General features: G+C 35.3%; 1 protein-coding gene across 25 annotated transcripts in view; it reads right to left on the reverse strand.

The window, feature by feature from the left end:
* HDAC9 (histone deacetylase 9) overlaps nucleotides 1-26,849 on the reverse strand; it is a 919,102-nt gene that overhangs the window by 497,575 nt on the left and 394,678 nt on the right. For 10 of the 25 annotated variants that reach the window (XM_012450672.2, XM_021674167.2, XM_012450674.2 and 7 more), the window contains exon 3: nucleotides 3,420-3,482. In XM_012450672.2, the coding sequence (XP_012306095.2) occupies nucleotides 3,420-3,482 (63 nt within the window). Of the gene's footprint in view, nucleotides 1-2,080; nucleotides 2,566-3,419; nucleotides 3,483-3,720; nucleotides 3,787-3,889; nucleotides 4,248-26,849 lie in introns of those variants that run through there. The other 15 variants (XM_021674166.2, XM_012450676.3, XM_021674173.2 and 12 more) reach the window with 15 other exon arrangements.

The raw sequence follows: 26,849 nt of genomic DNA on the forward strand, positions 1-26,849 counted from the left end.
TTGCAAATATATCTTACATTACTTCTGCACAACCTCCAGGAAATTCCTTTGTAATAATTGTTCCAACATTATCTGGACAGCTCTGCCGCCCAACATGTCAAATAAGAGGCCTGGCAATGGGAGAACACCCCTAATCCTGCCAGCTCCTGCAGAGTGACCTGAGTCAATATTTGCACATGCTTCAGTTTCTGCCACAGTTATCACTTACACTGGCCCACACAAGCCACAAAAGGAGGGATGTACGTGGCATAATGTGTCACTCCTACTGATTCTAAGATCTAATATTATAGAACTTTAAACTAAAATATATTAGTACAATATTATAGATTCTGGTTCTACCAAAGATGGTTAGCCTGGCTCAGTCAGTATCAGAAAAACACGGAACCACAAAAAATACTTGTATTCCAATAGTATATAAAGAGCACTGAACAAAAACCATCTATATTAGTGCATAATATCCAATATAACTAGAACGACAAATGGGAACTCTAAAGCAATTGCTAAGGAAATTACACGGCAGAACCAATGTTTTAAAAATAATTTCAAGAAATCTGCCATTGGGGTTCACTGTTCAATCACATATTGTGCAACTTCCCTGCCTTTATTACATAATGAGACATTTCACAGAACACACACACACACACACACACACACACACACACACACACACTAACCACTCTGACCTATAGTAATAATCTGCACAAAGAAAAATCTTAACTCTTATCAGACCAAGATAAAAAAAGAAATAGTTGATTTTAAGATAACTAAAGAAAACTGATTATCAAAACAAACAATCATTTCCTCCCATGTGACCTACGATGTAACTTATTTGGCTTGTTCAGCAAGATAGAACATGGCATTGAAAAGCCAGGATCCTAGGTTCATTCACTAAAAACAACAACAATAATAATGAGTCTACCTTTTAAAGACATATTGACACATTTGAACCTCACAAGAATGCTAAGAGACAAGCAGAAGGACATCATTATTCTTCAGATTGAAGACAAGTAAAAAGTCAGTACACAATTAGCTAGCAGCGGAGCTCATGCTAGAGTCCAGAGCGTCTGACTCCTAGAACAGTGCTCTCTCCGCTCCTCTTCACTGCTGCCAGGCATCCTTTCTCTCTTCCAAATCCAAAGACTCTCTCTACTTCTAAGCCTATGAATCACATCCAGACCACTGGTCCAAAAGGGAGCTAAACAAGATTTGTAGCTAAATAAAGACAAACACATCCCTAATTTAGCTGTTAACTCAAAGGACAAACCCTACTGATAGTGGTTCACCAGCATCACCATCCGTTTCCTAGCCCTACAGCGGTGGATCTCAGTTTACTGAAGCTTAAAATAGGTGGAGAGATTTTAAAAACCTCAATGCCCACACTGTCCCCCATACCAATTAATTCAGAAATTCTGGGAGTGAAATCTAGGTATCATATTTTGTAAAGAGCCACTGGTGAGTCCACCTTTGAGAACCACTGCCTCACAGGAAATATATAATAAAGACTAGGTAAACTAAATTTAAGAACATATATGAAATTACGCTATGGTAGGAAGAATGCAATTGTTTTTATGCTTCATGTTTTAAAAATAAATAGAACTTAGTGATTATGCGTTTATACCAGACGAGTTTTGGAGTTGATGTTAACCCATATCACCTTTCATTTAATAGCTGGTGCTTAAATGTTGCTTCTTGTAGAACTGGCCAAAGCATGGACAGCCTGAAGCACTTCCCTGTCTGAAAACCTTATTGCTTTGTATACAAACCACTAAATGCTAGGAAAACGACCATCTCTACTGAAATAGGTGTAAAGCCGTGTGTGATTATCAAAGACGTGGAGAAAAAAAAATCCAAAGCTTGCAAACACCTGTAGCCAGCCTCAGAGTCAGCAGACACTTGCTACTTGGAAGGCATGTATGTTTCTACCATATGAAAGAAATATCAAACTTGAAACACAGATGTGAGGACTAAAAGGATAAAGCATAGTACTGAAAAGATTTCTAAAACAGTTATTTTCAAAGAGTTCATCCATATTTTAAAAATAAAATGCTAAGTTAAACGACCAGTCCCATTAGCGACATACCTGCTAAAGCCTCGTGGAGACCTTGTCGGTTTTGCAGCTACAAGAATAAACGGTACTGCAATTCTGGTAGGTTGGCTTTTGTTAAAAGAGCACTACTCATTAACGTAAGTGTCACTTAAGTGTATAAATACCAAATTGTGCAAAATTGATATTTTATTGTGATTCCATGAGAAGACTGGGTCAACAGAAGCTTTGATCTTAAAAACATCATAACTAACCAAGGTTTAAAGAAAACTAGCTTTAAACATAGATCCCCATATGGGAAGGTGTATTAACACCAAAACAGACATCATGCCAACCTGTGGAGTATTTCTTTCACACCTGGCTCTACAAAGTAAACACTGCTTTATATGGCATTCTTATCATGGAAATCTAGGTGGTGATCTATAATTACGATTAAGCCCACATGGGAAGTGGGATCTAAGGGAGAACTTCAAGCCAATTTTAGGTTGAAACATTCAGAAGGGAACAGAAACAAAGAGTTCCCAAAGCTTTAGGAAATAGCCATAGGTAATAAATACAAAAGGCAATTATTACAAGTAAGTGATATTGCCCGGAGAGTATATTCATTTAGTAAGTATAAATCGACAAGGCTGACAAGCTCCATCTCCCGCCAGCTCATCTCCTGGAGAAACTAGAAATTAGAATCTGTTCCTATTATCCTTTAAAATGCTGCACCTGCTTTCAACACATTTACATGTGTGTTATGCCGTCGCATCTGCCTGACAGTGCTAGACTTCCCGCGTGTTTCTGAAGAAAATTAAAATAAGCATCTGCTAATAACAATTTTATTTCATCCTAAACAGTTTCATTTGGGGCTGTTGAGAAAAAGACACATAATGGAAAAAAGAAAACTACCTTTATAACTGTAGCAAACACATTTTAGAAGGTAGTCTATAAATAGATGTGCTTCTGTAGGCACACAGTAAATACAAAATCATCAGGCTAGCCAGGGCTAAAACAGAAGCCCCAATATGAACTTACCTGATTCTTAAAGTCCTATTAGAATAGGCTTACAATCAGTACAGATCTCCTTTTTCTAGTGGCATAGTAAAGGTGAAAACACCTCCAACTACATTTTACTTATCTCAGTCTCATCTTTCATCAGAAGCAATAGTTTGCAATTTCATTCAGAAGCTGCTGTCCCTAAGCAGACAGAATATGCACAGAAACAGTAATGGAAGGGATCTAAGTTAAACCCTACAGACGCACCAAGAAAATAGCAACATCAACACGAAAAAGCAGCAATTTCCTTAAGAGAGGTGCTTTTCTTAGCTGCATTTCCCAAGCCAGCCCCCTTTCAAACCTAAAACGTCTCAGTTACGAAAGAGGATCTTACCTGAGCTGATCATACTGTGCATTCTTTGCTGAGCCAAGAGCTGCTCTCGTCCAGCCACCCCATCTGAGGAAAAACAGGAGTCACTCTCGTAAATTGTCTGCAGCATAATCCAGTCACTCTTACTTCAGCTACATGAAACATTCATCACTGCTCAGTGCACCGGCCCCAGGAGCTACCCTCACTGGTTCTCCCTCCTCCCTGAGGAGAAGCAGCAGAGGATCAACTTCGACAATGATTTCCTTTCTGCTCAGATGGACATCCACTTTTAAAAAGACCTGGACACTTTTCCCATGTTACCAACCTGTGTGCAAAGCAGAAAGGACAGAGTGGATGCTATAGCTCTCTGGAGTTTAGGTTATCCGGGAAACTACAAGCAGGTGGGAAATAAGAACGTGATTCGGGGTTATTTCTTTGTCAGAATAAGTAGAAAATTATTAAGTCTACCCACGAGAAAAAGAAACCAATTAAACCTGGCTTATAGGTCTTCAGGCTGCTAGGGTTTTGTTACAAAAACCCTCGGTCCTGCAAGTGGCCCCAGCCGGTGCCCTTCTCCTGTCTGCGTCTGCGCCTCTCTTCCCCCTTTCTCAGTCCCTCTCAGCTCAAGTTGGCTAAAGCAAGTGATAAGCCATTTGCATATGAATCAACAACAGCATGGCCCACAGGCACAGAAATAGAACAATGGTCGGCCTGAGCCAAAAATAGGTCAAGCATGGCCGAGTGATTGGAGCCTGCATTAATGCATTTAAAAATACCCCAGCAAACCCAGCTGTCCAGCCTCTATCTTTCAAACCATAATTCTCTATTGCAGGGCCTTAAAAGCAATTAACTCTTTCCTCCCTCGGAGCTTGCTTTACACACTGTGTTTCCATGCTGGCGATCTGCTTCCAAAGAAAGGAAGGCAAGAAAAAAAATTAAGAATCATAATTCTAAGAGGGCAAATGCACATACATTTCATTTCATTTTATTTTTGTAGTGTGTGTTTTTGGAAGAGAGAGGAGAGAAGTGCAGAGCTCTGTATTGGTTCTAAAATAATACTGGAAGCTTTTGCTCATAATGTGGTTTCTGCCTCACCCACGCACAGCAATCCTGGCGTTCTATTTTTGTTGCCTGTTTCTCAGGCTACACCGCAGTTGGCTGTACCACTAGAAGCTTTTCTGCCTTCTAGTTTCAGGACTAACAGGAGATTTAGTAGAGGTAGTTTTGGAAACCAAGCACACCCCAGAATAAAATTTTTATGAAGGACCTTGCTTTTTTTACTTGATATTTGTCCAAGATAATTGTCTATTTCACAAATCCTATGGTGTCTTAGTACCACCTATGAATTGTATTGCACCCATGTAGTTAGTACTATATCTACAAACAAAACAAAACACAAAACCATGGCTTATATGTGAAAATGTCCCCTCTCATCCTCTCAGGCTAAATTCAATTTACTTGCAAAAGGAGAAGAAAATACTCTGACTTCTTATGAATACAGAATTTCTAAGCACATGCACCTGTTGATGGATAAATCAATATGATTAGCACCCAGCTATGACTGTTCTGCATTCAACTGTACATTGGTGGCCCGAAATATGCACCTCTTAGCTTTTCTGTAGAAATAGCATTTATGATAGTCAATAGATTCCCAGACACATTGTGGCGTTCAGCTACACAGTACAGTAGATAGTATCAGAGTTTTATACTCTCTGGCGCACATTTATATCATTTCTATATAAGAGATAAATTTTACATTCCTAAGTGGGATCCTAGCATCTTGTCACTTCCAAGAGCAAACCCAAAAGTGATAATCTACTAGTCATGGAAGCTCTTTTCTCTTTTCTAAACTAAATCAGTGAGGAAAATGTAAGTCTAAGGCATCAGAAGCAAAAGCGAAAAGAGGAAAAAGCAGATTATTTCAAGATTCCCAGAACAATCCGAGGGAAGAGGGATCTTGGTTAACTACAGTGTATGAAGTCAGAGGAGGCAGACAAGGGGACACAGAGTTTTGACGAAAGGGAAGAAATAAATATGTTAAATCATTCATCACATAATCCACTGCTGAACTCCTCTTGTTCCACAGATTAATTTCCACTAAATACTTCTTGAAAAATTATTTGAATAGATAAGTTACAATTTTTAAAAAATATGTATTCCAAACTGCATTTGACTTAAGCTACAGAACAAAATCTTTTGTTCTTATCAGTTAAAAAAAAAAAAATCTGATTCCATCTGATATTACAATTGATAATGGTTGGCTGCTTGTTTGTTATTTTCTTCCCTTATTCCTTCCTGTCTCCATTGTTAAGCACAATTATTGGCATAAAAGAGATTTTCAATTCCCATTTTTAGACTGCATTCTAGCCTGGGCAATAAAGCAATATTCCTGTTCTCTCTCCCTCTTTCTCTTCTTTTTTCTTCCTCTCCTTCATTCTTTTTTTTTTTTCTTTCTCTTAAAAAAAAAAAGAACTTCTGGTGAGGAAAGACAGAAAAAAAAATCAAGTATTAACAAGTGCTATCCAGAAAATTAAGAAAAGATGATGTAATAGTGTGACCAGTGTCTATTAGAGTGGGTGATCTTTAGAGAAAGCTTTGCTGAGGAGATACCTTTAAACTGATAATTGAATACTACAAAGGAGACAACTCGGAAGTTCAGGGGAAAGAGTGTTTTGGCCAAGGGAACAAAAAATAAATAAATAAATCAATAAATTCACATGTAAAATTCAAAGATTAGAAACAGTGTGGACCTGACAACTTTCCCTGAGGATGATGTATTGATGTAGTAACTATCATCACATTTTAGACCTGGGAGGAAATTTAGAGATAAAATTAGACAATTAGAGATAGTCAATCACGGTTTGCAAACTCTGCCTCATGACGTTCGGTACCTGGGAGTTGCCTAAGTTTCCTCAAAAGAAGGTTCTCCTTGGAACCAGGAGAGCTCCACTTTTATCTGTTTACATTTGGAGATTTAAGATTTCTTTCGAACAATTTTTTTTTTTAATTCTGCAAAATTTCTATTTAAAGAACATTTTTAAAATTGAGGTATATTTGACAAACCAAACAAGATTCTTTATATTTTAGCTGTACAATTTGATTTGATATACCTACGCCTTATGAAATAATTATCATAATCAAGCTACAAATCCATCACCTCTGCTACTTAGTTACCATTTTTTTTGTGTGTTGAGATCAGAACAAGAAATTCTTATATTGAGAAAAACCATAATTGAAATTCACTCATGAGGAAACTAAGGAGACTTGATTACAAAAGAATTCACTATTGGAGTCAAGCTTTAAAGAGAGTCGCTTAAGGAAATACAGGTAATTAATAACTAACCAAGTAGGTCTAGCATTTATATTATCCAGTTTCCCATCTTGTCCTTTACCAAAATGATACAAATCATTATCTGAAATATTCTGAATAAAATTTAATATGATCTACTGATGAAAAATCTGTTTCAGAGTGATTTTTAAGAGAATACAAAAAATTATGATGAACATAAAAGGATAATAAAATCACAGTATTGATATAATATGCCTATTCATCTTTTGTCTCTTTAAGTTTAGATTACACCTTCAAATCACAATTGATTTTTAAAAAAGGATCTCTCAGCTTTTATAATCATAAACGAAAAATAGAATAAAATTCCAGAAGACTGAGTTAGTAATTACCCCAGTTCTCAAAGGTTCCAGGAAGGTCATTCCATATAAAATAGTATAAATAATGTGTCTTCTTCATTTTGACCATAATTTAACATCAGATTTATTTACATTTCATCCCAGCATTTTTGTAGCATGTTTTTCCATTAGCCATCTTCTCTTTCATTTAACTCTTGAGAATGAAAAAATATTTTACAGTGAAAAAACATTGGATACTTAGAAAAAAACCCACTTGTTTCTGAGAAGAAAAATGGGTGTCATTAAAACAACCATCAACTATTTGATTACTATATTTCTATTATTAAGAATGTTTAGTTAATTCTTCTTACATCGTCTCAACAATCCTAGTAAAGAAATGTAACTCTGTTTCTTTTGGGGTATTTATAAAACTACGTTTTACTAACTTGGGGGAAGAAGACAATATATTCTATTACAAGAACTGTAACAAGTTAATACAAATGTCAGGCTAGATTAGATGGGTAGTTTAAAAACTTTCAGTATAATAAATTCAAATTCAATGAAATAAGCATTTATTGGAAATCTAGCTAAATATTATATTTTATATACATATTGATCAAAGAAAAAGGTAGAAAAAGAACAAGGGTCAAAAAAATACAGGTTCTCAATTTAATAGTAAATGAGAGTGTAAATTGAATCCTAATGTAAAATGTTATTTCAAAGTTATCATAATCCCATTTCTTTTCATGCAGACATATAGGCAAAAAAAAAAAGTATTAAAAACCTGTATGGCAGCAAAATATTTCCAGAAATGTGCTCAGACCTCCAGCTCACAGTGACCTTTTCTAAAATGGATTTGGATCGTAATCCTGAAAGACACAATCCCACATGCCATAATCCTGAACGTTGAAATCTGAAAACATTTTTTAAAATCCCGAAAGTCTAAATCCCTTAGGTCTAAAATCTCTCATGTCTACAATCCTGAAAATGACAATTTCAAAATATTAAAATCTTGAATATGAAATCTTGAAAGATGAATTCTGGGGAAGGGTTAGTTTTTGGTCACATGCGGGATGATTGCATCATGTTAGGCAGTTGTTATGGTCTTTATTTGGAAATTAAGTATGGTTAAGGAGATACTTACGGGAGCCAAGTTGTCAAGGGGTGGACCTCTGGATTCAATTTTAGAGATCAACTTGACTGGATTAAATACTTAGAAACCTATTAAGGCATTTTTTGGGGTGTGTCTGTGAGGGTGCTTCCAGATGACATTAGTGTGTGAGTTTGAATGGATTAGGTGGAGAAGATCTGCCCTCAATGTTGGCGGGCACCATCCGATCCACCAGGGGCCCAGATGGAACAAACATAGGAGGAGAACTGGTTTCTCTCTGAGAACGAGGGCAGACTTCTCTATGAATGCCTTGGACATCAGAAATTTGACTTCACAAGAAGTGCATATCAGAATGTTGACTTTGCATATAAGCATTGTTTCCATACCCAAACATGTTGAAATTTCTTCAATAAATGAAGGAAATATTTTGTTATATCTGTATTTGTGAAAGAAAATGTATCAGGATCTTGGCTCTTTGGGTAACTATATATGTGTTGGTAACCCACTGCATTTTTTGATCCATCATGCCAAAAAGCTTAGCTTATTCATCGTGGAATTTTAGATGACTACAGTTATAAACAGCTGGGTGCACACAATCATCAACCACAGTGATATGCATTTATACATTTCCCTTTTTGACCTATTTCTTTATAAATACGGTTTGTCTGCTCATAACTGTTATACTGGGTATGAATGTTATTAGTATACCTGAGTGTTTTTGCTTGTAAAAATTTGTGCCATTATTTCCTACTTTATTGTGTACAGTGTTTTGTTTTGTTTTTATGTTTTTCAAATTAACCCCCTTTTAAAATGTAAATAAATATAATTTAAAGAATGTCATTATTTTTTACAGGATTGTATTTTTATCTTTTGGGATCTCCACACTTGAAATTATGAAGTTCAAGTTGTGTTTTTCTGGATTATAATAGACTTTCTTCTAAAATCAGTCTCAGTTGATAACTGGAAGCAAGCAAGGAAGGTAGTGTAACCCAATTTATTCTACCACAATGATATATCCTCAGATCATCTGTAATCAAGTAGAGACTTTTAATGTATTAACAAACCCTATGATTCTGGAATCTAAATGAAGTAAGATTTAAAATTTAATTACCTCAAATACTGAATTTGTGCTCTACAACTGTAGCATGCTGCAAATTACTCACCAATAACTGGTGCTCCTCCACTCCACTCACTCACTCACTCACTCACTCACTCAGTTACCTCTTCTGCCAACCTGTCGTTCCTCAAACTATTGTTATAGCAATATAATCATACGCATTTGCCTGCAGTCAGTGAGTTTGATTCCCTTCTATCTCCAAGGAATGGGATGGAGAAGAAAGTACAGTGTACAAATTTTTGTCCTAACTGAAGACCTTATTTATCTGAATTTTCTATTTCTTAAAGGAACAGCATCAATTCTAATTGAATATGGCATACTCAACAAGTGATTTCTCCCCACTTAGAAAGCCTAATTAAATGACAAATGGTCTTCCTCATCTGAGGAAATATTTTACAGCAGGTAAAGAGTCTAAGAAATCATGTTTGCATTAAAATTTCAGGGAGACTTATATGTGAAAGCAGAACAAATCAATGACAACAAAAACTTTAGAATCATTGGCCTTGCACTGATTGAAAATAATTTCTTTCCTAACTCTTCCCTTCAAATGGGATGTGTTGAGCCACGATTTATTCTATTTTTAGAGGATTACAGAGGATCAAAATCACATGGACACTTGCTAGAAGTGCAATTTATTGGTTCCTACCCCAGAACTACTAAGTCAGAATCTGTGGAAGGAATATGTATTTTAACCGGCCCTCCAAGTAATTCTGATGCACAATAAAGCTTGAGAACCATAAGACGAGATCATCCTTTCCAAAGCAGGAATTACATGGCAAAAATATAAAAGAATAAACTATCTTTTGGTGTGATTTCAAATTAGCCAATATTTTTAGAGAACAATTTTAAAAATGAAAGTAATTAGACTAGGTAAGACGAGGGAAGAACAAGGCTATTATTATTCGGAGTGTGAAAGACTAATGTGGATTGTTCAGAAAGGGATCCTCTAGCTTGCAAATGAGAGCAGCACTGTACTCTTAAGGTGATGGGCATGTGTGCACAGCTTTTCCCTGCTCAACCATTTTGTTCCAGGTTCTATTTTTCCTGACTGTTTGCCAGTTGCACATCAGCCCCTCTCCGCAGAGCTCAAGGCAGCCAGCACAGGAGGAGAAATCAATATGGCCCTGTACAGTCCTGTAACTAGAGACAAGTAAAACTTAATAGTCTTTTGATAGAATCAAGGGGAGTTTATTTTTTTCTATGAAAGTGAGTTATTTCATATATTGAATATCAACTATTTCACAGCCACAGTGCAAGCCCTGAATATATAAATGTGTACAAGAATGACACTGCCTCTACTTTCATGGAATTTTCAGTTTTAGAAGCAATACAGTCAAGGTGATTACTATACAGTTTGATAAGAAACTCTCTAACTAAATTTTGTTCAAATCTTCCCTGAATTTTAATTTATAACCATGGATTCAAAATAATAAATCTTTCAGGATTGTTAAGAGAATGACAGAGGTATATAATATTTGGCAAACAGACATTCAATAAATACTATTATTAATATAACTGGTTATAAAAATATCTTTCTGTGGACCTTTAATTCATGATTATTAAAATATTGAAAAGCTGTTACTCATCTATTTTTCTAAGAAACTGTATAAATTCTAAAGAAAGTTACATAATTGATTAAATGTTGAATTATTTACTCAGAGCTATAAAAAGTTTCATGCATCAACTTGAAAAGATAGTCCATTTTGCTTTTTGCTGTATCGCCAGAGCTTAGCATAATGTCTGGCACATAGAATGTCACTCAATAAATATTTCTGCAATGAATAAATGATTCCCTCTTCAGATGAACCTATTAAGTGACTACTGATCTTGAGTAAATCACTAATATACAATTCAACCTCTAATAGTTCATTGTTGTTCATTTTATATAGTTTCTCAAGATATCAATAACAAAAATAAATCATAGTCAAAAGCTGAGTATATAACTGAATACAGAATCTCACTGAAAGCAAGTGCAGTTTAATTGCACTTTCACTTTCTGCATTTCCCTTTCCTTCTTGTTGTCCCACAGCATAGACCAACCAGAGGAAAAGACGAGGTGTCAGACTGTAGCAGAAATAATCTCAATGTGTCCATCATTATCTACTACAATTTGAATGAATAAAGTATTAAAATATCTTTCTTGTGAGGCATTTAGCAGATACCAGCACTAAGAAATTAGTATAAAAAGGTGTTTGTAACTCCGCTTTACAGTAATGGATCTAGTAACCCTGTAGTCATGACAGAGCTTCCAGAAAACTCTGGTTATCGACTGCATTGGCTAATGTCTCCATGCTCTACCTTTAACACATGAATTTCATTGAATACTCAAAATTCCACTTAAAATTCTAGAAGAAATATATTACAGCTTCAGATCCAACTTTGCTCCTTTCAAAGGTCAGTTGAGAAACATAACACAATTTTTACACTTCATATAAATAGTATTTCTGTGACCCTAAAACTAATGTTTCACATAAGAAAACTAAGCAAATTAACACCATTTTGCGTTAGTGTGTGTACCACATATGCCTGAATGTATCAGTGCACATCAACTAGAAATCCTTGCTTTTCTTTTAAACGGTATGTAATGGTTCGTGCTGATAATGAAGTACCATTTTCTTTAACAGTGTCTACTTTTTGAAATACAAGTTAACACTGACTAACTCATCCTATGTTGACTAAGCTATATACAAACAAGGTGTTCACAGGATCAGCAACTCTTAATGGAAAGCTCCAGTTCAAGCAAACACTATTTTTAGCTACAGGACTATGAAAATAAAAAATTCTAGAAGTCCAGTTAAAAAGCATTAGCTTTCTGATCTTCAGTAGTTGATATGAATCAAAAGTTTATTTTATTCTACAAAATAAGTCTCCTTCTACATAGCTGCACATATAATATTTATCAACTTGGAAATAAAGAGGATTCTGAACACCAAACTTTCTGTCATGTGTAGCATCTGGATATATACATTTGAGAGCTGTGAAAGACTAAGTTTCTCTATGCTAACGTAAGTATAGCAGATATCAAGAAGTCAAACCAGAGCTTTTTACATCATTTCTTTCTACAAAGGTCAAGTTGATATGTGCCATACCACACCGTGACCTACAACCAAGTTAAATCAAGAGGATTCTAGGAAGCTTGCCTCTGAAAATAGCAACAACTTTTTTTAATGTAGCAATTCAATTCTGACTTCATAATTCAATCCAGTTGGGTGTAAACTATTGAATTTAAGAAATAGCAAGCACCTAAAACGTATTTTACTTATTTTTTTGCCAGATTAAAAATATTTATAGCAATGGCATATAATTAAAGTACAAACATTTACAACTGGCCATATCACTATGTTTATATGATATATCCCATGGTTATGGAATCTTCCCTATTTCAGGACTTGTCTTATTTCAGTGCCAAGAACAGAAGCAAACACACTCTAAGAACATTCAAGTTTTGAAAACAACCTGACCTAGGAGTTTAACCCCTAACTTTCTTTAGCAAACTCATGCAACAGACACAATTCCTGGGTATAATCCACACAAATGTTTCATTCTTCCATGTCTCTGAACATGATGTTCTTGTACTCACTCTTTTTCATTTGGGAAATTCTTTTTCATTTTACCAGCATATAATGTCCTTCTTTGTCCCTTATGATGTGTTTTGCCTCAAGATTAGTACAACAGACTTTCTTTTTATTCATATTTTTCTGGTAGATATTTTTCTATCCCTTTATTTTCAAACTTTCAATACCTTTATTTTAGGCATCACTTTCTTTTATAAGCAGTCTACTTGTGTAATTTTTTTCCTGTTATCCAATATAAAAATCTCCGCATTTGGTAAGCCCACAGAAGGGATATACTGGCCTTTGCTGGTATATCTTCTATGGAGCTAAAAGCAGTAAATCCCTTTCATCCTCCAAAACACACCCCACAGATTATCTCCTTGGCAAAGCCACATGTTGACTGAATAGACACATATGAATCTACAGAAATGTAGATAAAACCTGTGACAACTATACACTTCCATTCATACTTGTTTTCACAAATAAATGGCAGGCACACAATTTCTACCATCCTCTGCATTATCCCTCCCCATTCCACCTACCACCCTTCCCCATATCTATTATTTTTTTTCTGTCAAAATTATGGCCATACATAAGTTTCATGTTATCAATATAAAACATGGAGATTATAAATTATCTTATACTTTATTTTCCTAGAATTAAACACAAGGAATTAGACATTTGAGATTCCAGAGAATTTACTTAAAACATTTCCATTTCTATACTGACACTATTTTTACTGAAAACAATTTGAACAACTGTTTCTACGTTCTGAAGTGTCTCCCTGGTTCTGTCTAATGGCCATACTGGCTTCTATTACAGTTTTTCTACAGGACACATTGATGAGACACTTTGAGAACATCAAAGCTCTAATAAAAAGAAGTTCCACCTTACATTCTCATTACTTGAAGGCTGTCTCTTCAGCTTTAAAGAGATCCTACATGGTCTAAGCCTTTTGAAGGAAGGGATTTATGATCATATACTTTCTAGATCAGAGAGATATATTCTGGAAAATGTGGAAACTTTGGCTTCAGATATTAAATTTGATTCATGAGAATCAGGGCATCTCTTTTATATGAAATACAACTACATAACTGGTATAGTTTGCCCTCAAAGTTCATATATTGGAAACTTAATTCCCAATGCAACAGTGTTGAGAAGTGAGACCTTTAAGAGGTGATTAGGTCCTTCAGGAATGGATTAATGTCATTATCATGAGTGGGTTTATTATAAAAGGGAGTCTAGCCCTCTCTTGCTTTCTCATGCTCTCTTGCCCTTCTGCCTTCCACCATAGGATGATGAAATAAGAAGGCCTCACAAGATGCCCTTACCATGCTCTTAGACTTCCCAGCCTCCAGAACTGTAAATAACTTTCTTTTCTTTATAAATTGCCCAGTCTGTGGTATTCTGTTATAGCAACACAAAAGACACTAAGACAAACAACATTTCAAATAATGTGGCTTAATGGATGGATAAGAGTGCCAAACTGAGATATAATTTGATTTTAATTTTGTCTCTGCCACATACTATGCAAGCTGTACAACTTGCATATGTTACTTAACCTTTCTGAGTCACAATTCTCTCATGTCATAAATGTGACAATAAAATCTGCCTTTCAGTATAGCTTTAATATTTAGAAACAGTAAATATTAAGTGCCTAGCATTATAATAACATAATAGTACTCAATACACAGTAGTCATTATGATTGTAATATAGTATTAATACATAAACTAAGAACTAAATGATTGAAGGAGTACTTAGAATTCTGTATTCTAAACTAAGATAACTGAGTTCTGTATAACTGAACTAAGATCAGCTAGAAACATTATAAAAGAAAATATAAAATTCATTATTGTGTTTTGTTTCTTAAAGAAAAAATAAATACATATAATAAATGTATTTAAATTAAATATGAAAAGTTAGAATGGAAATTTTCATCATGTGAATGTCACTCTTAAGGCTGCTAACAAACCGTTTGTATTCAATGACCCAATGATTCCTAATTGTCAAAGAAGATATGGAAATAATGAACAAGAAGGTGGTGGTATATGCTGGGCTATGTGCTATATTCTTTTTATAAAGCCAATTCTGAAATTTTAATATGAGAAAGCTTGATGATAACACTACAGGAAATACAGAACCTTCATTTCATACACTGAATTACATCTGTGTTTGTCATATAATTTGAACCTCGGAATATCTTCAGTAAAACAATGTGTTCCCCCCAGCTAATGTTTTCTCTCCAGATGGCAGGGACAGTCTATTTAAAAATCAATAAGCTAACATTAGTTATTTCACCTAAAGCTATAACAATCTGCTTTTTGTAATGTACTAGGGACTGTTGTCTTCTTATTTTGGCTATATCTGAAGGAAATTCTCAATGGTACTTGGTTATAAGCAGAAAAGACCCTTTGGAACCCAAATTTAGTTATTTTAAATTCAAAACCTTAGTTGAACTAAAATTTCCTACGTTTTCCTTTTTTTTTCTTTTTAAAGGTAGGGTCTTGCTCTGTCACCCAGACTGCCACACAATGACACAATCATAGTTCACTAAAGCCTCAAACTCCTGGGCTCAAGCACTTCTCACGTGAATCCAGAGTAGCTGAGACTATAGGCATGCACCACCATGCCTGGTTAATACTTTTTCATTATTTCAACTGTGAATAATTATTTGTTGACTTCAAAACTGAGTCCTAGTTAAAAGACACTAAAATCTAAAAGCTAAATGGTTCTAAGGGCTAAATAACAGGGAATCCACAAACATAAGTTAATGCTGTCCCCTTCATAAATTAAGGAGAAAATACTCAGTGGATATAATATTCAAAAACTTCAGGCATTTGATTTCATTTAAAATATGCACTTCACTCAAAACATGCACATAGCATTACGTGAACAAAAAAACTGAAACCAACATGGGGGTTGAGAAATAATTGCCAAGTTCTACAATAACAGGGCTACCTTTATATTTCAATACCTATAACCATATACTTTTTTTTTTTTAAAAAAGTATCTTGCTCTGTCACCCAGGTGGGGTACAGTAGTGTAATAATAGCTGACCGCAAACTCAACCTTCTAGGCTCATGGGATCCTCTCATCTCAGTGGCTGGGACTACAGGCACACACCACCATGGCTGAATAATTTTTTTTGAGAGAGAAGATCTTGCTTTGTGGCCCAGGCTTGAACTCATTGACTCAAGCAATTCTCCCACCTCAGCCTTCCAAAGTGCTGGGCTTACAGTGGCCACCATGCCCAGCCCCATAACCGTATTTTAAATATCTAGGCATGAGGGTCAAACTAAAATACTCTTTTTCCCACTTTCAAATGAATCATGAATTATTGTAACATCTCAAGAATGTGTAAATCATTACACAGAATATATTGGCCTTCAGAAATTTAAATATATGTGATTTGAATCAGTTGATAGAAAAGAGAAAGAGTAAAATAATACTCAAATTTTGAATTCTGAATCTGGGCCAATAATACGTTTAGGCAGTCATGCTAAAAGCCTTCCTGGTAATAAAATTTGTTAATTTTGAACTTTAACAGAATTACCAATGTAGTATCAGTTTTAGAAAATTTGAAATAAAAGAAAAAACAGAAAGAACTTGATTTGTAAAAATTTTAAATGACTTTATTTCAAGAAAAGAAAAATTCTGCCAGAAGTTCCTATGTGTATCCAGAAGCAATTTAAAATTTTCCAGAATTAAGCTTCTTAACATAGGGAGACTTTGATAAGAAGACACATCATACACATGGCCACTCAAAAACACCCTTCCCCAGGGTTTTCCTGTGATCATAAAAACAATACCTACTGATACATGTCATAAATAATCCTCAAAACACATCCACTATCAAATAGCTTATTGGTCAAAGTTCTTCCAATTCACTTTTGTGGGTTTATTTTCCTTTATTCTGCTTTTTCTGAAAACCCTGCTCTCATTTTTACTTAGGTTCTTCAAAATCACTGTATCCTGACTGTATCAATGCTTTCACACATGTCCTTTCTCGTTGCTTAAGATGGTATCTCCCTCATTTCAGCAATAATTACCTGTTCTTGAGACACCCCTTCACACACTACTCACTGAAGCCTTTGTTTTCTTTCATAAAATTCAAAAGTTGACTTTCTTCTTGCCCCAACCTAAGCACTTATTTTTTATCTATTAGCTTCCAGTTATTTCCTCCATATTTCTTCTTTCTTTGTAGTGTATAAAGCATAAGTCACTGTGTATAATGCATATGGTATATAATGCATAATTCACTGTCATTTTCTTTGGCTAATTCTCAATGGAAAAAATGCAGCAGTGGAAAAAGTCACACTTCTAACCAGTACATTAAAAAAAATTTGTCTTGTAGAGTAATATGTTACATTTTGTTCTGTTTTTAAGAACATCTTCATATTTAGATAACAAAGATGATTTGCTTTGACAAGTGTTGGTTCCTTCAATGGCTTCTGGGAAGAAAAACATTCAGTGTTCATGCAAAGTGGGCATGACCAGAAAGGGCGGCAAACCACTGGACAGGAGGCCCATGAGCTGCAGAGCCAGGCACACCCGGCTGTTAATGCTCCCTCAGTAAGGCTTTGATTCAATGACCCAGGAAGAAAAATTATGCTTTGTGACGCCAAAAATTGTCTTCTTAAAAATATGCCATGGTTCTCTAAAAAAATAAATAAATAAGGGCATTGCTCAGTTACTTTTCTTCATAATTTATGTTTTAATCCTTCAATACCATTTTCTGTCCTTCTGTAATAATTATTTGTAAGATTCAATGACTATAGCAACATCTTAAGTATTTATTGCTGGAAGATAACTGAGATCAAGACAAAAATACAAACAATATCCACATAAGGAGAAAACAGTTTAAAAAAAAAAATCCCTGACAAGTGACAGCCAAGGAGACTTTTTTCTTTTTCTTTTTTTTTTTTTTTTTTGGTGAGTCCAGGTCTTGGTATGTTGCCCAGGCTGGTCCCAAACACCTAGGCTGAACTGATTCTCCTGTCTCAACCTCTCAAATAGCTGAAATTGCAGGCACACACTACTATGCTCAGCAGCCAGGCACACACTTTAACAGTGTGACAGGGCAGAGCAGAGTCCACGGTTGTACCCCTGTTTTCAGTTCAGACATCTTCCCTTCTTGCCAGAATGAGTAGAATATAATCTTTTTCACTGGCTTAATTTTGCAGAGAAAATGCAGAGCACAGTCAGAGTTACAGAGGCTCCTGAAGTTGTATATCCTCAGACATATACAACTTGGTGATAGGCAATTGATAAAAGGATTGAAAGGAAACCAAGCCCTTTGGAAATGCTGGTAGTGAAGACTTGGCACAAAAAGTCACCCACAGGTAATTGCAGACACGGATACTAACCATCATTCTGCAGATATCACAAGGATCTGGACATGAGGAAGTTAACAACCAGACAAAAGTCATCATGCAATACTGGGGCCCATCCAGAAGAAAAACTCAAGCATTCAGACTACACAGGCAAGCAATCTAGGCTGGGCTTAGCTCCACATTCTAAAGGCATACACTAGATCCACAGTGAGGAAGGAACTGAAGATTCATATTGCAGCTCATCATTTGCCATGTATAATTTTGCTTACTTTATATAAGAAAGTAAGCCATTGTGCAGTTGATTAACTAACATGACATCATTTTATCATCTTCCCAAAGCCTGGAATGAAAATATATTCCTTACGAATTGTAATGGATACTGGGGTGACACAATCTGACTACTGAAGATAAAAATACTCTGGTACTCAAAGTAAACAAAACCAAGTATAATCCTTATAACTATAACCCATAGTGTTCAGTAGTTTATAGTGGTGTTGTAGTTAATACCCATTGAGTAACCCAAAAGTAGTATCTAAGTAAGTAAGGTCCATTATTTATAATTTTTTTTTTTTTGAGACAAGAGTCTCCCTTCATTGCCAGGCTGGAGTGCAGTGGGGTCATCTCTGCTCACTGCAACTTCTGCCTCCTGGGTTCAAGTGATTCTCCTGCCTCAGCCTCCTGAGTTGCTGGGATTACAGGCACGCACCACTATGCCTAGCTACTTTTTGCATTTTTAGCAGAGACGGGGTTTCACCATGTTGGCTAGGATGGTCTTGATCTCTTGACCTTGTGATTCACCTGCCTTGGCCTCCCAAAGAGCTGGGATTACAGGTGTGAGCCACTGCGCCTGGACCCATTATTTATAATTTTTAAACACCATGAAGGAAACAATTGACCTCTAACAGTACAAGTATGCAGCAATAACACAATAATTCATATTCTGTTAAATATGCACCCTAAGTAACAAGTTTATGAGATGATGGGATTATAAGCAAACTGTCCAAACCTGTCCACCATGTCCATAATCACTATCATTATCATATAAATTATTATTATTGATATTTATAATTGTTAAGAGGGGATAAAAGTTGGATTGCCCTCTCCAAAAAACCCGCAGCTCAGTTTGGCCAGAGGCTGCCAAAGTGGATGGACAAAAGCACAAAACAATGGAGAGGACAGTGAAGAGGAATGATGGGGGCTGAGGCACTCCTGGGAGAAATGGGGCTCTGCTGCAGGGCTGCAGCTTATATGGGCTTGGAAGAAATGTCCCCTGCCATGAGCCTACAGCATAACAAGGTTGGACATGAGGAACTAGATGAGTGACTCACTGGATGCAGATACTAGTTTTTAATTTCTTAAACATACTCCAAATGCCTCTTGTTGGCAATGTCGCAGCCCAGTTGACAGCTTTTTCTTTCCCATTTACTACTAAAAATTATTATTGTATTTCTACTCATCTGGTTCCCCATGCCTAGAAAAAAATCACATAGGAAACAACGTCACTTTATACTCATCATCACCTATGTACAAATCACATTTAATTTTTGTTATAAAAACATGTCTTGCAGCAGAACAGGCTAATATCTTAAAACTCTCTTTATTTCCTTTCCTCAATCTGCAGCTCTGACATAATGGAGATGCTTGATTCAGCTCACCACAACCATGTCTGAAAGCTTCCTGCAGCTCTAGTCCCCACGTCCCTCCGTCTCTCCTACTTACCCAACCACTCTCCCTGCCTATAAACTGTCTGGCACAGCAGTTGCTCTATGACCCTAAGGGCAGGGAAAGGCATCAATCCTGCTTCAGAATCAGGTTGTCTTGTTTTGGAATTGTACAACACACTAACTCTGATTAAGCTTCAATGTTAAAATCTTGTTATGTGTTAGAGGCAAGGTGGTGCTAGGAGAGAAAACATAGACAGACGTGGACTCAATCCTGACCATACGGCATTTTAACTTTATGATCTGGGGCATGTTCTCCTTAGTTTCGTCTATCTACTGGTCATTATCATCCATCCCAAATTGTAGTGTTGCTGGGAAAACCCAGAATGTCTAATACAAAAACTGGTGTACAGTATTTAATCAACAACTAGTAGCTGATTAGTTACTATGTTTTAAACCTCATACTTGAAATAAATTGACTTATATCTCAGAAAAAAATCTAAAAACTTGGTTGGCAGCAGATTAGACCAAAAAAAAAAAAAAAAAAAAATAGAAAGGAGGAAAGGGTGCTGCTAGAAATGGGTACTCTTCAAGAAAGAGAAAACACAAGAACAACAACAACAAAAAGACTGAAATTTATAAAATAAAGGAGAAAGAAGAGAAGCTAAAACTAACAGATTTGAGACCTCTCTAAGCATTGCAGTCTAGGATAATTGGGTGTTGGCACACACAGGCCTACTCTCACACTTAAATATTATGTAATATAATAAACCATTAGCATATTACATAATATTAAAATGTTAATAAAATAGTCCTGAGTGATAGTTAAACCAAGTAAAGTGCCCTGAATTGAAGAAGTCACAGATAAAAGACAATAAAGAAAAAAATTAATAGGGAGATACATTTTATCCATGGATAGAAAACAATCAATATTTAATATTAATATTATTCTTAACTTGACAAGCTACTCTAAATTTACATGAAATAGCAAAATTCCAAGAAAAGTCATAATTTTGAAGGAACTTAAAATGAGGATATGTACCTTATCAGATTTCAGCAGTTATTTTTTAAGCTGTACAAAACAGAATATATTATTGGTTCAAATATAGACAAATAGGTAATAGAACAGAATAGGTAAGAGAACGGACCAAGAGAAAATAGGTAAGAGAACAGACCAAGAACAATTAGGCCCACATAGGTGGAAACTTTACATATGTCAGTACTAGCACTATAGAGAAGTGAAGATTTTCAATAACTGGTGCTAATTGCTAATCCACGTTAAACTCTAAGCTTCTTTTGTATTAAACTATACATACACATATACACATACACTCCCACTCAGAAAGTCAATTCCAAGTAGATTAACCATATATGTAAAAAGCAAGCTTTAGAAGTTTTACAAGAAGAAAATGACAAAGACTATATCTAAATTCTAACGTAAGGAATTGATTTAAGTGAGATATAAAAGAGCACAAATCATAAAGAAAAAGATTGATAAACATAATAATACAATTTTGTGCAAAGACAGTTTTAAAAAGGGAAATGTACTAATGACAGATTGAGAGAAAACATTTACAGTGCATTTAATCAATCAAAAATGAGTACTCAGAATATATATTAATAATGATTAAAAAATAAGTTAGGAAAAACAGCCCAATATAAAGTTGGCAAAAGAAAATAGGCAAGTGATGGAAAAGGAACTCTAATGCTCAATCCACATACGAAATACGTTAAATCACATTAGTAATCAGAAAACTGAAAATTAAGCCAAAATGAGACACTATTTTAAATCCAGCAGACAGACAAAAATTGAGTCTAACACCACCAAGCATTGGTAAGAATACTGAGTAATAAAGACTCTGATACACTGATAGTGAAAATTCATTTTGTTAAAAACATTTCATTTAATAAGGACTGGATTTTCTCAAGAAATTTTCATTTGAAATGGCAATACTTTGTATTTTTTAAGGCAACTAAATATTCTGGTTAAATCCTAAATTGAATCTTGGCTAAATTTACCTTCCTTTTTTCTTTTCTGCTTAATTTAAACTAAATGTATTCTTTTCAAGGTTTTCTCATTGTAATTCTGTTATCGACATTGAGACATCACTATGGCACCTGAAATAAAAGTTGATTTTTAAATTAAGTAATGTAACATAAAAGGAATGAGCTCATCATGTGCAGCCCATCATCCTGAGAATGCAGCACAGAACTAGTAAATGCATAAACTGCACTTAAAAGTACGGTTTTTTTCTTTTTTCCTAAAGGTGATTGCTGCTTTAAGGAATCATTCATGTCTGTTTCTAACGCTTGAGAAATTGAAGTATTGACTGATCTTTCTTTTCTAGTGTCAAAAGCAGGTATTGAAAAAATGCAGATATAGTTGTGGTAGGCAAACATATTTTAACTTAAAATGAAAAATATAAGAATTGTTATTAAAATATCTTAATAAATACATCATTGGCCGAAAGGGCAGAAGGCAGGTATAGCCTGTGAATGGTTAATATTAGATAAAAAATATTTATAATTATTCTAAAGTTCTCTTGATTTTCATGAATGCATATGATAAATATAATTTGTGAATAATGGCAAATTTTAAGAATTGACATGACATTAAATTCTGGAACTCTTAATGTAATTTGTCACATGAGAAGCTCCTCTCTGGCTTTAAGTTTCAAAGGCTCATGAATGCTGGAAATGTGATGAGAAATGAATTTTGAAACCATCTTAAGCCTCTTAAATTTCAAAACTATCTTTTACTAGTATTTTCACCATATGGACACAATTTGGCCTTAATTTAGTCACTATCTCCCTCTCAAATATATTTTATAAATGCAGTCTTTTGGTTCCTGAAATAAATATACCTGTGTGTATTTGTTTGGCGCACACACACACACACACATACACATACACACAAAAAAAACTGATTACCTTGTTTGTCAGCCTTTGCTTAGAAATTTGGACACATTGGATTAAACTGTGAGTTAGTGAGGACGAAGTAAAGTCTCAAAGGCTATTATTACTTCCTTATATTCATGTTCTTGGGGAGCTAACTCAAATTAGAAAATATATAATAGATTGCAGATTAATCTTAGTTGAAATAATATAATTAATTAATCTGTTTCATGAAGGATCCATCAGACGGGGTATGTGTTAGCTTTGGAGTCAGAGAAAGTGCAGAGCACGAAGGTGAACACTGTCAGGGTGAACACTGTCGATGGCACCGAAGGATTACTTTGAGGAGAGGGTGTTTGGTCCCAAGGCAGGTGGATTCCTACATTTGTCAGTAGGAAGCATCATTTTTCTTAGTAGCAGAATGTTTTCCTAGAAATTATTAGGTAAATAGTTTGAAAACCTACTTGGCAAAGAACATGAGACCTTCAGGGGGCAAACTTAAAAAGCAGAACTTTGCAAACAACAGAAGGGGTTTAGCTCACTACAGGCTTTGTTTTTCTGGGGGGGAATATAAAACTAGAGCCAGAACTTAGTTGTTCAAGATAATAAAATCTATTTGTGATCTGTGTGTACAGAGAATGAAGAAAAAAATGAAACAGAGATGTACAGATAAGGTGATTACCTTCTAGGGAGAAATATTAAGGGAAGAAATGAGATATTTAATGGAAATTTAAAATTAACAGTAGGATAATCATTTGGCTTTTTTTCATACACTATGAAGTCTGAAATACTAATGCTTTAGACCTTAAAGTTTAAGTAGAAAGTCCCGAAACTTACTTCATGTTGGGTTTGAGGCCACATCTGAGGCTCTCTGTGGTTGTCCCGCCACATTTGAGTCCCCTAGAGGCAGATCTAGTCAGCCATCTTAGCCTCATGCTATTAAACATTCAAACCATGCAACTAATAAGCATGGATTTGAGTCAATATTCTGCCATCATACATCTAATTATAATCTGGTTTCTTAGAACATGTTGGTCATAAGTCACAAGGATATTGTCCCTTGGGGAAATACTTTTTATGGTGAGTATCATTTGACATTAGGATTGAATCTACTGGTCTTTGTGGGCATTACTGATGTGAACTTGTCAAGGTGATGTCACACTGTGGGAACTTAATCAGTCTTTTCTGAGCCCACTATCGCCACAGAGTAATATAGTATAAACATTACACCTGCTATTTCTATTTAAATATAATAGCAGCCAAAAACAAAATTTAAAAAATGAAGTTTAAGACTATAATAGAGAGAAGTCTTCATTTCCAAAAATTGGCCTGTCATCCATAATGGAGACCAAACATGCAATAAGAGGTCTGCCTTATAAATACATAGTTGGGTTTCAAGAGACATAATCTAAACTGGGCTACAGAAAACACACATACAAAGTCACATATGGTTGTACCACAGAACATTCCTAACTATGCCACTTTAATCTTAAAATCACATAGAGCTACATGCAAAGCAAATAATGCTGAAGTCACATTGAGATGTTCTGGATTATCAGTGATTTTAGTGGATTTTGCTGATATTTTGCTGTTTATGACTGACATTTACAGAAGCTAGAGTCTAACACAGTCATTCCAGAAGAAAATTTCCCTGCAATGAACAAAGCGCTTTTGTGCTTCTGGTAAAACATGACTCCACTAAGGCAATTAGCTGTTTTAAAAATAAACTAATTCATTTTGGAGATCTGATGTATAATTATGCAGCTGCATGGGCTGGGGAGGCATAGTGACTGGCTACAGTGTTAGTAAAATTAGAAAAAAAATGCATCTCCATGTTGACAAAGTACTGATTTTTTGTCCAATTGCCACCTTTGCCTTGTTTGGGACTACACAATGAACTTCTTTCTACAATAATAAAAGAAATTTCTGAAATGATAGCAAGATATCTCCAACAACAGAGGGAATGGTAATCAAAAATATTTATCCATATCCTTGCTTCTAAGAAGCTTGGCACCCTCTGTAAAATTAACTCTTAAATTTCTGTAAAAATGTGACTCAAAGAATTTAACTTATTCACTTTATACACAGAACAATTCCCTACTAGTTCAAAAAAAACAGAATATTTGGTGACATGGCACTTTTAGTGTGGGATCAGCAGTCAGAAGAGTCCATGGCTGTTGTCCCATTTTCAGAGATTTGTTAGTAAGGCAGTGGTTTCCTTGGGTGAAAAGATCAAGGTCTGGTCATTCACCACCACAAGATCCTTCCAAGCTCTGTTAGGCAAAGGACTCCTGACCACGAAAATACAGCAGACCTCGCTTGTTGCCTGAGCTGCCACAAAACCTACAGGGTAAATCCATAGCGTATGATTAACTTCAGTTTAAAATTCTATTAACACTTACTGTGATTATCTTTCAATTATATTTTATACTTCCCAATAAGTGACATCAGCAACATCCATACAAGATGTCTTTACAGATTTCTCTTTTCTTTTGACCATTCCTTCTTTCCTTTCTTTCTTGCTTTTTGCTCCCCTCCCCTCCCCTTTCCACTCTTCTCCTCTCCTCTCTTTCTTCCTTCTTGCTCTGGATGGTTTTAAATTGCACTGTTTTTGCATCTCTGACTTTCAGGTTTGGTGCTGTGTTTATTAAGAAGTAGTTCACTACTACCCTGAAACCACAGAATATGAATTTCAGCTCAAGAAAAACACATAAAATAATCATTATCTATTTCAAACATGCTTTTAAATGCTCTGAGAATATAAAATCTTATTAAAATTTGGTAATAAATATGCCTTACTCCCCGAAAGGAAAAAATTATCGTATAGTTCAAAGATAATAAAATATATACAAAAAAATATATTAAAATTTGATTGTTTAAAAATGTTGCTTCCTCATTTTGATGTATTCTAGAAATTAGATACCAACTTTATTTTTCTGAATTTTGTTTCCCTGGATGTCTGATTTCATTAGTTTAGCTCAGCCTACACTAGAGATTACTGTGGCTGCAGTCTACTAGGAAAAAACAGATCCCACTGGGGCAGCTACAGATGGACACCTGACATGCAAAAGCACAAGTCTGACCACCTTGGATACTGCTGATATTTTGTTAAACATTTTAGACAACTAAAAACTTACAGCAAAGGTATAAGAATAGTACTGAGAACTCCATATACCCTCTACATATTCACCCATTATTAACATTTTGCCACATTATATTGTTGTTTTTAAATTTAATTTAGCTTTCGTAAAATGCCTATATGTATGCACACAGAAAAGTTGAGAGAGATTACCAAGGCTCACAATCAGCATTAGACAGAAAGAAACAGCCTTCCTCAGAGAAACGTTACCATGCTATCCCCTTCCTCCATTTCTTCTTTGATGGTTTCCAAGAGCATAGATAAGAAGCTGAAAAGTACAAGGGCCTGGCAAGTTAGGAACAAGTTGTTTCATTTCTGTACCTTAAGTGATGTGTGTGGAGTACCATTAACTCGACAGGTGCCTTTTTATAGCATTATTTATTATACAGCTAATATAGCATCATGTTCCTCTTAGACTCTACCCAAAGACATGGAAAGGTTTGACTTCTGAACTATTTCAAGACCATTTAACACCATTTCACCAAAGGTTGATCCATTAGCATGAAGCTTTAAGGAAAACATAACAAGGCTCTAGTCAGTGAAATGTGGGCTATATCACTATTTGCTATTAAAAATTAAGCATGCTATCCGAGAAGAGCTACTGAGGAAAAAACTCAAGGTTGCTGAAGACCACTTGATGTATCTTTCATCTTTACCTTAAAAATTTCCAAAATAATCTCTCCTTTAATGTCAGAGGTTGTCTTAATGAGTTATGCTATGGCTTGGCTTCTGCCAAAATGTCCTAGAAATTCAGCCACTGGTCTTTGCATCCATGCACATGTGCATCTGGACTGTGAGTATATGTATTAGTGGAAAAGAAATATTGTCTCCTAGAGACTTCTAAAGCTGGTGTGTATATAGATACTGTTGATTTAGCAGGAAATAGAAAGGCTGGGTTTTATAAAAGGATGAATCAAAAACAAGTACCCTGAGTTAATGTCAGAGGCATGCCTGGTGCTCACATTCCATCACAACTACCATATGTTACTTCTTCCCAGCGTGACAAAATTCTCTGCTGA

The sequence above is a fragment of the Aotus nancymaae genome, unplaced genomic scaffold (assembly GCF_030222135.1).
Source record: "Aotus nancymaae isolate 86718 unplaced genomic scaffold, 86718_ANA_hifiasm-v0.15.2.pri h1tg000025l, whole genome shotgun sequence".
NCBI classification, from domain to species: domain Eukaryota; kingdom Metazoa; phylum Chordata; class Mammalia; order Primates; family Aotidae; genus Aotus; species Aotus nancymaae.